The following is a 14,045-nucleotide window of genomic DNA, read 5'->3' on the forward strand; positions in this document are numbered from 1 at the left end:
CTTCCATAGTGCAGACGATGACGTCGTCGACGGTGTCGTCGTCGACTGAATATCCATCGTCGTCGTTGGTGCCTTCGTCGACGGTACACATGACACCACATGACACATGATGACACATTACACCATATGACATGACATGACATGACACTACATGACACATGACACCACATGACACATGACACCTGACACCACGTGGCAGAGGTAATTAAAGGTATTGGAGCCATGTTGGGTCTTAACATTCAGGCAAGCCGGCTTTTAGTGTTTTTTGGCTTATTACCAGAATGTGAGGCGCTCCCTAGATGGGTGAATAAGTTATCGTTTTATCTAATTCAGAAGAGAAGTTTGCAAACGATGGATACAGGATAATTCCCCTTCTTTTTCAGAGTGGGTTATCGCTGTTAATTATACTATGTAATTAGACAGAGTTAAACTGGAGAAATAGATCCCTATAAACAACAGAGAAAATAGGCTAGATTTTTGGTGCCAGTGTGAGGCTTGGCTTTCCTCCTGCTAAATTAACAGCTTGGTCCAATGATTGAGCCTTTACACTCTATATACTTTACCTCCCCGGTTCTGAAGGGCGCCCACGTATCAGACCATTTATGCAGCGAGGTTCTGTGTAAAAGCACTACCAATTAGCTACAGAGTGCTCCAGCTGGTACCATCGAGAGGGAGGTTAAGGGAGCAAATTCAATAGCTCTGTTTCTACTCATTGACGGATGAGGACCAAAAATTATTATTTTTTTTAAATGAATTTTGTGGTGTGCACAGCTCTGGGGGAGACCCTGGCAGCCGTCTTGTAGGCAAAGATAGTGAAGATGGCTTAGTTGGTTATTTCGGAAGAGGGGATGATGGGGCTGTATCATGTGCAGAAGGAGAAAATACGCCTGTGGTAGTCAGTTAACATACAATGCAAATCTGAAACTGAGGATGATGGTAAAGCAATCATTTCCTCTTCGTACTGATGCTCGTGATAACGTTCCTGAAGATCATAGTAATATTGGTCATAGATTCCTCCTCATTACCATCTGGCTGACACTTAACATGAAGCTCAGAGGGGCTGTGCGACACCCCGAACTACCATTCTCTTCATAATCTTCTTAATCTAGAAGGTGAGTTGGTAACGGAGGGGTGATTTTACTTGGCTAAGTATGGGATGGAGTTAAAAGAGGAGATTTGGATTATTCCGTTGTTCTTTGTTCCATTGACGACATTGTCGACGTCGAAATAGACACTGGTGCCATATCGTTCATCAATGGTAAACCCGGGGACGGATGAGCAACCTCCATAGATGACAGGGACACATATGTTCCTGGCAGCCAGACTGTTTGGAACCCAATTTTTGAAATCACCTAATCTTCCGGCGTTGAGCATAGTATGGTAAAAGATGTGGAATATCTATGCAATGGAAAAGCTGAAAGCTATAGTTCATGATTGATCAGATAAATTGGTACAAACTTGATCGCTTTTCTCTACTTATTTCAACAGGGATACAGTAATGGAAATCTCAACGTCTCTTACGATAGAAATAATAAAAATGTCAGAGATGGAGTAGATGTCACCAACACCTAAGACTTCAACCACTGTGTCTATTTGAGGGTTATTTAATTAATACTGAATCTTCCTCTCCCATCTCCCATTTTTGGCTCTTCTACTCAGCTTTCTTGAATCAACAATTTAACTAAGTTGTCATATACTTGAATCCATGCAGCAAATATTCGGAGTGCAGAAGACTAGAAGACCATCTTAGCAGGAGAGACAAGTAGACCAACTGCCAAATGGAGGAAACAAGTAAAAAGGATTGGCAGACCACTATAAATCAACACAAAGTCATCACTGTCCATCTAGGCCAATCCACTTCAGCTCGCAGTAGTCACACTCATAATAAAGGACATTCATGGTGTGCCGCTCCTGACTGGAGAGCCTTGCTCTGGGTCTCAATCTATAATTCAGCTGTCCCAGGAGACACAAATGAGTGTCATGTGCACTTAGACATAAAAATATAAGGGTCAAAATACAGGAGACTTACAGAGAACTTAGGAATATGCAATTCAATTCAATTTAAATCTTTATTCGATCTATGTACATACAGATCATAAAAGCACAAGTTCATCAATTAAATCACATTAAAACTCATTAACTAAAAGACATAAAACATATATAACCTTATTAAACTTTTTTCATTCATTATTAAACCCAGAATCGTCTGTACCAGAATCGTCTGTACGTCAGCTCTCTTTGTGGTCTTCCATAAACACTCATATACTCCAACCATTACTGACTCAGAATTATTCCAACCATTAGCCTTCTCCTACTAAAGGGCCTGACAATACTCTGCCCTCTTAGTGATACTGTGCTCCACCACCCAATAATATTGAGATTTCCCCACTCTATATCTCATCTCACAATGAAACACAGATTGAGATTATCTGATCTTTGTATCTCTTTCAGCATTAAAGACCGACTGGAATACACAGAGACAGTGAAGTTACTCAACAAGCAAGTTCCTCCTGAAAGACCGGCATGCATCTTTGATCACCCTCGTTCTTACCAGAGCAGATGAAGCAGTCAGGATCTAGCAGGGGACCAACGGGCTGAAATTTCAGGCTTTTCTTCTTGGGCTTGGCTGCAGCATTGGGCCCTGGCACACTTTCTGTGAGCGATACTGTGCACTAAAGAGATAGATATGTCATCCTCAGAAAGACTGACTCTCACTATACCCCTGACATTCCGAGAAAAAATATGACATCCTGGGTAGGGAATTTAGATAGCTAAAGCATTTGTCAAGGGCTGCAAAGCAGTTTATCCTTTGATAGCTATTGCAGAGGGGATGATCTATAAATAAAACCAGTTGCAGCCAGGAGGTGCTGCAGGCAAGTATGGAGGTATACTTGTAGTAAAGAGAGAAGAAAAAGAGAGTGTGTATGTGTTTGGATGAGCACATGTGTGTATGTGTACATGTGTGGTGCATTTGTGTATGACAGAGAAAGAGAGAGAAAGAGAGAGAGAGAGAGAACTAGAAAAGAGAACACTAAGTATTCAGATAGGAGGGTAGATTGAAGGTCAGGTCTGGGGTGCAACACTACAGTGGTTTAACAATGCCACCTGTACAAGGCTGAGAGGGAGCTCTGCAGGTGAGGACCGGGTGCACTAGCAGTTCTGTGCATGAAAGTCCTGGGTTCAGGAATATCAGGGAGCTCGAGGACAAGATAGCTTTCAATTTGCAGGGTAATGTGTGGATCTCAGTACTGAGAAAGTAGAGATATCTACAGGTCAAGACGGGTGTGCATTCTTTCAGTCATGTGCTGCCTTACAGAAATAAGCCAAGTGTGATGGATTCAGAGGGTCTGACTAGGAATTATGAGTGGGAATGTATGAGGGTACTAGGTCAAGAAGCATAATGTGATTCAGCTTAGAAATCAGATTATCTGGCCACGCTGTGTATCCTCACACCGGGTAATTTGGGCACTTTGTTGACAGCTACTCACAGCTTTCACCTCACACTCTCACCTCCAGATCCTCTAAGGAAAACATTTGGTCTGAGTCTGCGTCAATCTCCATTAACCCTTTGTGAGTCAGCTTAGTCACTTGGCAAGCTTTATTCTTCTGCTGCTCCTCTTTTATTATCTCCAACGCCTAGGAGAGAAATTAAAAGAACATGTTACTTGCCCAATAAGGATTCGTAGCATGCAGTGCTGTGGATTAACTTGCTCTGCACACACCTGCCATCTAGTGTTGGAACATTTCCAACTTGTTTTTGTTAGAAGAAGTCTTTTAAGTCGAGAGATACTGAAACTTCACCCTTAGCCGCAATGTTCATGGGCACCAGGCCCAATGTTAGACTGTTTTTGCATAGAGCGTGAGGTTACTGATGGAGCAGTATGTAGGAGAATTTGATGCCCATGAATGAAATGTATAACAAAGTTAAATATGTAATTGAAAAAGGGCTAGAGATCTGCAGCAAATACAATACTCCCCAGGAGGCAGATGGGCACGTGTGAATCTACAGCGCTACACGCTATAAACAGACGTTTACAAGGTAAGTAACATTTTCTGTTTATAGCATGCATGCTGTAGATACACATGCTCTGCATACACTGTAAAGTAGCACTCCATCAAGCAGCGGACAGCCAGTGGATAGTGCAAATGCTTGAAAAATGTTCTTGGGACAGTCTGACAACCTCTTGCTGGTCTCTTGCTGGTTTGCAAGCTAGGAAATCCACACAGTATGCAGAGTGGACCATGTAGCTGCCTTGCAAATGTCATGTGTCAGTATGGTACTCAGAAAAGCCATCCCTTTCTAATATTATTATACATTTCTTTATTCGGCTTTTCACAGAGGAAAACCATAAAAGGAACATTTTAAAAAATACACTTTACATGTTTACATAAAATGACAGGTTACAATAATGTGTTCCAAAGAAATTCATACAGAGACAATTTTATAACATTTTAAAAGAAAATATACAATTGTTACGATTAGTCTGGTTAAAACTAATTCCAGGTTGGTTTTTATAGGTTTCTCCTGTGTTTCCCAATACATTTCAGAAAGTTGAGGATGATATAACAGCCAGATTCAGATTCTAACATTTGGAGGCGAAGCATTGCCGGGCGGCATTGTCTAAGTCCCCACCGCCTCAATGTTGGTAATATCCAAGTTCTCCTATGTGGGTGATGGAATTTACAAAACATGATAACATGTATGTTAGACTGATTAGATTCTCCATCACAGGGACATAGAGGAAGAATTGGATCCCAACTGTTACTCACGGGGAATGTCACCAGTCTAAAGAAAGTATCCAATCTGAATCTTGTCATTAACATTCTCTCAAATGTGGTAAACTGAAGTGTTAGGTACGGCTGAATAGAAAATGTTAACTGAACCATATTCGCATGTAGAACCGAAGGTTTTGACGGCTCGGAAGTCAGTCTCAGTGTCTCTAGGTGACTGAGAGCTAGTATCTTTAGGGCTTTCTTGGGAAGGTGAACCATGGTCTCTGGTTGAAGGTAGTAATTCTCGAGACCAAGGTCTTTTAGAAAATTTCTAATGTAACTGAGCCACTTTACTTTTGAAGACTGATCAAGAGCCATAGTGTCAGCTACAATTGACTGTGTCAGCGCGTTTTTGACCGAGGTCCAAACGCGCCGCCACAACATTAGTGGTTGGATCTTCAGCAAATCCTCTAGGTAAGGGATTCCCAATTCCAAATGAGAGGCATAAGTTGACGTGCCTCTCGGGCGGCCAGAAGAAATCTTAAAAAAGTATTTTCTACTACCTGGAGTGCACTAGTATCTGTATGTCCCCAGACTCCCGCTCCATACATAGCAATGGCCTGGCACTTCGCGCTATAAATTTTCAGTGCCCTCCTCCCCAGTCTCTGGGAGAAGCTCATTAGGGCCGCTGTAGATCTTCTAAACAGATGGCATCTTACCTCTACTGCTGGCCTCCATGACAGTCTTTCGTCTATCATGATTCCAAGATATGGGTACTGGGCGGTAACCTCGAGTTTTTGTTTGTCAAGATGGATGTCCTTTACTCGTTTTTTCCTAGTACCAGTTATCATGACAAATGTTTTTTTTACCTTCACTTGTAAGTCAAGGCCGCCCATGAAGGCCGTGTACCTATTCAGAGAGTTCTGTAATTCTCGCGGTGTGCGCGCGAGAATGACGGCGTCATCTGCGTAGAGCGGAGGTCCTTGGCCCCCCTACACATCTCCGGCTCCAAGCCATTGGTATACAGCGAGAAGAGAAAGGGGGCCAGGACACAACCCTGCCTGACTCCACGCTCAACTCTGAAGGATGCCGTCAACTCTCCGTTCAGGCCAAAGCGCACTCTTGCTGAAGCTCTAGAGCAAAGTTCCCTCACAAAATCTAAGAGAGGGGAGTCCACTCCCATTTGCCTTAAGACCGTCCACAGCTTTGTGTGCGAAATGCAGTCGAAAGCTGCGGACAGGTCTACATAGACCATATACACCATGTTCTTCTTTGCCTGTGTGTATTTCCCCAGAATCAGACTGAGATTAAGGGCCTGTTCAACCGTTCCGAACCCCTCTCGGAACCCGAACTGGAGATCAGAGATGATAGCTCTCTCATCTGTCCACTGCTGAAGTCGCTCAAGAATTACTCTCCCGACAACTTTGCCCAGTGAGTCCAGCAATGAAATGGGGCGATAGCATTTCACATCCTGGCGGTCCCCTTTTTTAAAAATGGGGACCATGATAGACTTTGTCCAGGAGTTTAGGAGTCCCACATTTGCAGCGGCTGTGCACACTCTGGTGAGGATGGGGGCCCAGAGCTCCAGGTTGTACTTAAATAGATCCACTGGGACCCCATCTGGTCCAGGGGCTTTCCCGTTCTTACTTGATTCTAGAGCCACTAATAGGTCGGGTATGTCAAAATGCAGCAGAATTGGATATTATACTATTGGGAGAGTGTTAGCAGGCATGGTTATTGTAGAATTATTTTTAAAGATGTTAGAGAAGTGAGCCACCCATGTTTCTTCGTCGATGGACACTTCAATCTTTGGGCTGTTGTTATCAGTGAGATAAGGAGCTCTGACAGTTCGCCAGAAGGCCTCGCTATTTTTAGTGACAGCATTCGTGTGGAGATCTTCCCAGAGTTTCTGTTTCAGTTCCTGGATTCCTAATTTGCGTACCCTACCATATTGGCACCTTAGGAATTTTATCTGCCCCGCATCTCTAGGCTTATCATGTAGGGCGAGTTTTAGTTTAGTAAGGGCTACTGATTAAACCACCCTTTTTTAATAAGGGTCTTGGATGTCGATTTTGCAGTCAGTAGTCCCTTAATTTTCTCTAATATTTGTCAGAAGTTGTTTAGGACTTCTTCGTGATTTACCGATAAGTCAAGACATTTAATAATATTGGGATATGCCACATCAACCAATTTTTTTGTGACTTCATTTAGATTAATTTTTCCCCATTTTAATGTGTAGCCATTGTGTTTGCCCAGATCTAGCTTATTCTGGGCGAGAGTTTTTGCTATTACTGTGTTTTGAGGCTTGTAGTCAGTTAAATTGATGTCCAACCTCAGGGCGAGATGGTCGCTCAGTGAATTGGCAATAACCCGAAAGGCTCCAGCTATATGTGACAGGCCTGGTGACAGGAAGATGTAATCAACTGTTGTTTGGTGGCCCCTGCCCACAAAGGTTGAATGGAGGGTGTTTTGATCTGAATTTGGACTGTTAGCTATTACTAGGTCCAAGTCAGAAAGCAGATTGTTCAGGGCATTTCCCACCTTAGTGTGGACAAAGTGCACTAGTGGGGCATCAAATTCGTCCACAATCCCACAGCAAGCTGATTGTGCCTGCGGGCATGGATGAAGGTTAAAATCCCCTCCCCATAAAAGATGAGTTGTCCCTTGTCCATCCTTCATCCGATAAAGTTGGATTAAACTCTCTTGGACATTACCTAGGAGGGTCAAAAATTGATCATCCTCTAGATTATTATAAGAGTTGACCAGAAAGATCGTGTCCCTGTTCGCGAAAGAAAGAGAAAGAATTTGAAAATTTGGGTCAGAATGTACGTTGTGCACTTTTAAGAGTTTTAAGGTGTTTGCAATATACGTTATTAGCCCTCCTTTGGGTCTACCTATTGAGCTACGGACACCTGGAGTAAAGTATGTTTTGTAGCCCAAGAGATGAAGCTCTGTTGTGGACCATGTCTCTTGGAGGCAAATTATTTTAAATGACTTTAGGAAATGAAGGGCCGTCCCGTTCTCTATCTTTGGACGTAGGCCCGCCACGTTCCAGAAAAGAATGGGTATAGGCAGGGTGTCAGATTTTATTAGTACGGGTTCTATAGTTACCGAAGGTGTTCTTATTTTTGGTGACGACTGTGGTAAGTTAGAGTTATCAGATTCAGTTTCCATTGATGGTCAATCGACCATTTCAAGGCCGCTAAATCTATTACTCAGCGGGATACTATACCACGGGTCCCAGCGGGGCGGTTCTCTATGGGTCGTCCTCAGCGTGTGTGGACCCCATTCTTCCCATCCTCCTCCCTGGTGCCGCGAACCCACTAAATGCAAGGAATTATCGTAGTCACGATAACGAGGGCCTCCAAATTGTCTTGTGTTAATGGGCTCAAACTGACGGGGGTGGTGGAACCCAGGGAAAGTCATGACTCTGATAGGGACCGTGGGGTTGTCTGGAGGGATAGAAGAAAGAAAGAGGTTTAATACATATCCCTCCATTTGCACTCGGATTCTCCCAAGAGCAGATGTAGTCTACTACTCGGGGATCTTCAAAAGTGATCCCGATGCAGTCTCCTTGGATAGTTTTTCTGCCTTTTCCCACCCATGGGGTCCTACGTACTGTCAGAATCCTTCCATGCCAGGTTGGAGGCATGGGACAGTTGGTATGTAGCCAATGCTGGGCCTTATTTTTCAGGGACCATATAGGTTCAGCATTATGGTCCGCTATCTCGGGCACACCAGTCATTACCACTACGTAAGGGGATGCGTCCGGTGGCAAGTCTACTGGAAGTCTGACTTCGGCGGGTCCTCTAGGGGTGGCTCTGTTAGAAACTGGGACCGAGGGATTTGGAACTGAAGTTTGAATTGCCGGGGTTTTAGATGTTACTTTGTTTGGTGCCACTGTCTTCAAAACAGGTGTTATTGTTGACGCGGCACTTCCCTGTGGCAAAGTCGTAACTACATTGGTAGGTGGATTCAGTGTGCTCTTTCCTTTCATTGAAATAGGATTTACAGCTAGGGATGCATTTTTTTGGGTGATTGCGGGTTTCGATAGGGTATTCCCAGGCTTAATGGAGGGTTGTTTATTGTGATTAATTCCCCCGTTTTTTGTGCCCCTTATGGTTGTTTATACTGTGGGATATTAGCCAATTTAAATAGTTCAGTCTCCATCTGCGCTAGCTTTGCTTCCACTGGTTGGAAAAAGAGTTTTAAAAGCTCAGCGATCTTATTTATCAGCCGGAAATTATTACTATCCATTGATGTCTTACTACAGGATATAAGAATAGGGTATTCCAAATTAGTAGGGGTAGTGATGTCGTGTTCAGGATGATGAACCATCACAGGAACTACTAACTGTTCTATGCTAGAGAGTGGATTCTGTGGAATGCTGGGGGTGTTGTCGGTCACTTTAGGTGTAGGATTTTTCGAGTGAGTCTTTTTTTTCCTTATTGCACCCTCCCTCCTTCCCCTTGCTTTCGCTCTTTCATCTGATGTTATTTATGGGAGGGTTTGAGGTAGTAGTTCAGGTGTCCTTTCAAGATCTGAGCTTAAGTGAGAATCTGAGAGCTGAGAAGCCGACAGGTCCACGTTGTTAGGTAAACTACGCCTTCCCTCACAAAGAACCCAGTGACCTTTATTATTGTTACCAGGTGCAGGGGTTCTAGCGTCAGTCAAATTACCCATAGAGGATCTTTTGGCAGACGCTAGATCCAGGGAAACTCTTTTCTGCGTCAAAGAGATACTTTGATCTATGAAAGTATTAGCCTTAGTGATGAAATAATCCATGGGACCTAACAGTTTACCCGCGCTACCAGAGGCCTTGGATTTATTTCCTCTAGTTAACATCCTATTTCCTACAAAAATGTCAATATACTACAATAACAATAAACAAAAAAAAGCTTAGAGGGATGGCCCAGTCCAGTCTCTCCGGTCCTCGAACGGCCTCAAACGTCCCGCGCAGCGGAAGGCGGAACCAGTTAAATAGGGGAGGGAGGTGGGGGCGGAAAACTCAGGGAGAGCGGGCCAGGTGTTAAGGCTCAGGTAGCAGGGACTCCTGGGAAATGGAGTCCCTCAGTACACCGCTCGCAGCCCTGCAAGTGCTTTCAATGCCCCACGGCGGTCCCTGCAGTCTTCTGTTGGTCCGGGCAGGGTCAGGGAGCGAAGCAGGACCCGCACAGCGGGTCCGTCAAGAAGTGGTTGTCCAGGAAGCAGCAGAGATTCGGTCAGGCAGTGACCCAGCAAACACAAGGAAAGCGTCCCAAGAAATCTTCTGGCGCTCGTTGATTTATGCCGCAGGTGGGGACGGAGCACTCAGGGAGAGCGGGCCAGGTGTTAAGGCTCAGGTAGCAGGGACTCCTGGGAAGTGGAGTCCCTCAGTACACCGCTCGCAGCCCTGCAAGAGCTTTCAATGCCCCACGGCGGTCCCTGCAGTCTTCTGTTGGTCCGGGCAGGGTCAGGGAGCGAAGCGGGACCCGCGCAGCGGGTCCGGCAAGAAGTGGTTGTCCAGGAAGCAGCAGAGATTCGGTCAGGCAGTGACCCAGCAAACACAAGGAAAGCGTCCCTTTCTAATATGGTCTGAGCAGGGCAGGCAACGTTTTCATGGCTTTGCAGTAGCAGATATGGATGTGCTTGACAATCCACCTGGCTATAATCGGTTGTTGAAAGAGGATGATCCTTGTGAGGTTTAGCAAATGCAACGAAAAGATGTGATTTGCGCTAAGTCTTCATCATGTCAGTGTAGAGCATTAGGGCGTGTTTAACATCAAGGGTGTGAGGTATTTCTGTTACAGAGTCTGGTTAAAGTAAATGGAAAGGGAGCTTGATAGTATGGTTGAGGTGGCAGAGGGATATGATATTTGGGAGGAATTTAGGGTGGGTTCGAAGGATGACTCTTTGCTTATGAACCTGAAAGCTGCTGTCAAGGTGAGGGCCTGCAGTTCACTAACACATCTTATGGATGTAACAGCGACAAGGAAGGCAATCTTCTAAGAGAGACACTATAAGAGCATGAGCATAGGGGTTTTAAAGAAGCACCCATAAGCATGGTTAGAACAAAATGAAGGTTCTAGACCGAGGCAGGAAGAAGTACAGTCGGGATGACCCATGTGAGTCCCTCCATGGAAGTGACTGATGACAGGTATACCAAACAAACAGTTCTGCCAGTAGGCTGCAGTACCAGCTAAGTGTATGCATATGGAGGTGTAGGCAAAACCTGACTTCAGCAGGTGAAGGAGGTAACAGCCAATGTCATGAACTGCAGGTTTGAGAGAGTCAAAGCGTTTTGAAATGTAGTTTACAAACCTTTCCACTTGGCAGAGCAACAGACCTGCATAGTAGGCTTGTGTTCTTCTTTAGAATCTTCATGAATTCTTGAGGGAGATTGAGGTAACCAAACTCTAAGACTTCAGGAGCCAAGTTGAAGATTGAGATATCTCAGGCTCAAGAGTCTTATCTTGCCATGATCCTACATGTGAAGATCCATTCTCTTGGGGAGGTTCTCATGGGGTATAACGGTTCACATGGGGTATGATGGTAGGTCTTGAGAAATCTACTCACCCACTCGCTAGGGCAAGTAAGATTTTATCAAGACGAACTATTAATAGAGCCTGTTGTGGCGACCTGATGTAGAACAGGTGTTCTGTTCACTAAGAAAGTTAATTAGCAATAAAGCTGCTTTTAAATCGTGTTTTCATACTGTCAGATTTGCTCTGCATTCAGAAAAGGAGGACAAATGTCAGCTTATGTATTCTTACAATTTGATGCTTCTTCTATCCTTGAGGTTGGTGTTTACTTTTCGTTCTCTGACTGCAAAGTTAGACAATTTTGTAAAGTGAACTGTCTGAGAATTTTGCTGTACAAAGAGAATGAAAGGAAAGGCTGTCGAATTTCAGGTGATTTTTCTAACACACAATTAAACCTGCTTGTAAATGACCGGTATAAGCGTTTGTAAAAAACAATTCTGTAGTTTAAAAAAACGCATGTTTTTTTTGTGAATTATTTTTTTTTATAGGAGGACTACTAATCAGAACACTTTACTTCGTGATGTGCAAATTACAAATATTTTTGCTGAAACCAAATTTCTACAGATTATTATTTATTTGCCATATAGTTTTATCAGTAAAACGGCAGTGGGAGGGTTTGTGGATATTTCAATGGAAAATTTGCTCTTCGTAAATGACAGTGTGGTACCACATCATGCTTTAGTAATATAGGCCTAGATGTAGGTAACCAAATACCGTCGGTGCGGTCGAAAATACGGACCGGTATTTGGATACTGAGATGTAGGGCATCTCAAAATACAGATTCGGTCATTTTACCAAATCGGTAATTTTACTGATTCGGAAAAATTACCGAATCTGTATTTTGTAATGTAGGTAGAACTGTAAACAGTGCTACAGGGCTTTAAGGATTTTTTTTTTGTCCTCAAAATCGCCCTTGGTGACCATATAGTAACAGAAAGATAGAAGAGATGACAGAAACACTGACCCAGATATACTGGGGGGGGGGAGGTAATAACGATTCCTACCGGAATTCCCCGCAGTGCATAGCATCAACCTCTTATTCGTCACGTGGTACCATCTAGGCTAACATGCTGCTATATAATACCCAGTTCGTAGCCGAGATCATCCTTATAGGGTATGTATAGCCAAAGGAGACCCTTCCAAGCAGCGTAATCATAGGACCTGGGGGGGGGGGGGGGGGGGGGGGGGGGGGGAAAGCACATGCTATTATATTCCATGATTACCAATTCAATGGAAGCCAAAATCTTCTCGTATTTGGGTTCCCAGCTCTGATCATATCTAATTTTGACGTCTGTAGCATAGAAGCACGACAATCTGTAAAAAGTGGAGGTGCCTTATCTTTCCATCGTTTACATATTTCTCTTCTAGCCAACAAACAGGCATAGAAAACCAATTTTTTACCCATACCACACAGCTCTGGGAAAATGCCAAAAAAGACTAACACTGGGCAAGGACTAACTTGAGACCCTACAGCTAAGGAGAGGGACACGCAGATCTCATTCCAGTACGATGTTAGGGATAGACACTCGAAAAACATATGTAGATCTGATGCGGCTACCAAACAGCATCTGGGGCAAGCAACCAAAGCGTTATTAGGAAATTTTGATAACCGTAATGGAGAATAATACGCCCTATGTAATGTGAACAGATGGTTGCGACGAAGCCATGAAGGTTTCACAATGTCCCTCAAAATTTTAAATGATTCTAGCCACAAGATCTCTGTATCAATATTAGTGATATATGTGTCCCAGAGCGAGTGGGGGAGCAAAAATTCACCAGCAGTTTCGTCTATCATGAGGTTATACCAAAATGTGATCTCTTTCTTAAAGGGTAATTTATCTATCAGATGAGATACGAGATTACTCTCAGCACCTATTTTAAATCTACCCCTACCATGACTCTGAGCGTGAGCCCAGCTCTGAATTTGGAGGTATTTAAATCTTGAGAAACACGTTCCTATTATTGAACTCAACGCCTCCCATGATAATAACGTGCCTTCGACAAACAGGTCCCCCCATGATGTTAGACCTGCCTCTCTAACAGGTAGAGCTAGACTATCCAAGAGCCAAGAGGGAGAGCCCGGAGAATCCCAAAGTGGAGCCCTACTGTGATAGTAATCAAGTCTGAGGGCACGTCTAAAATTACACCATGTTCTAGCTAGATCCCTCAATACCTTTAGCTTGACTTTTTTGAAATATTTGGGGTCACCAAACTTTAACAAAAAATTCGCAGGCCTAACTTTCTCCCCTTTAAGAAGTGCTGAAAATAGTATCCCACACCCAGTGCAATTAGGGGTCTTTAAAAGAATCCTAACGTGAGAGAGTTGGAAGGCCCAACCATAATGCTGCAAATCTGGTGCAGCAAGGCCCCCTTTTTCTCGACGACGTCTTATCTTCTTCCAGGCCAATCTGGGTGTATGACAGTTCCATATAAATGTGTTTATTTCAGCTTGGAGTTTTGCAATCATGGATGGATCAAAAAAAAGAGGGATAGTGCTAAACAGAAACATAATCTTAGGTAAAATAGTCATTTTAACCAGGTTAGACCTGCCTATCAGGTAGATAGGGAGAGCTGACCATGTTCTCATCAACCTACGACACTCCTTAGCCACAAGGGCAAAATTTAAGGGGGCGAACTTATTAATATCCACATAGATATTTAAGCCCAAATATCTCAGGATTGAGCTAGGCTGTGCCCCTGCCACCGGCACAGGATGATTCCAAACCATGATATCGGTTTTAGAAGCGTTGACTTCATAGCCAGATACTGCCCCAAACTCTTCTGCAATGGCTATCACTGTTGGAAACGCCG

At 43.8% G+C, this 14,045-nt stretch overlaps 1 protein-coding gene across 2 annotated transcripts in view; it reads right to left on the bottom strand.

The window, feature by feature from the left end:
• The window catches only part of SPOCD1 (SPOC domain containing 1), a 1,145,204-nt gene that overhangs the window by 304,177 nt on the left and 826,982 nt on the right, over positions 1-14,045 (bottom strand). For both annotated transcript variants that reach the window (XM_086958641.1, XM_086958642.1), the window contains exons 9-10: positions 3,511-3,636; positions 2,552-2,672 (exon numbers count right to left, since the gene is read on the bottom strand). In XM_086958641.1, coding sequence (XP_086814767.1) covers positions 2,552-2,672; positions 3,511-3,636 — 247 coding nt within the window. The remainder of the gene's footprint in view (positions 1-2,551; positions 2,673-3,510; positions 3,637-14,045) is intronic.

The sequence above is a fragment of the Lissotriton vulgaris genome, chromosome 2_1 (genome assembly GCF_964263255.1).
Source record: "Lissotriton vulgaris chromosome 2_1, aLisVul1.2, whole genome shotgun sequence".
Lineage (NCBI taxonomy): Eukaryota > Metazoa > Chordata > Amphibia > Caudata > Salamandridae > Lissotriton > Lissotriton vulgaris.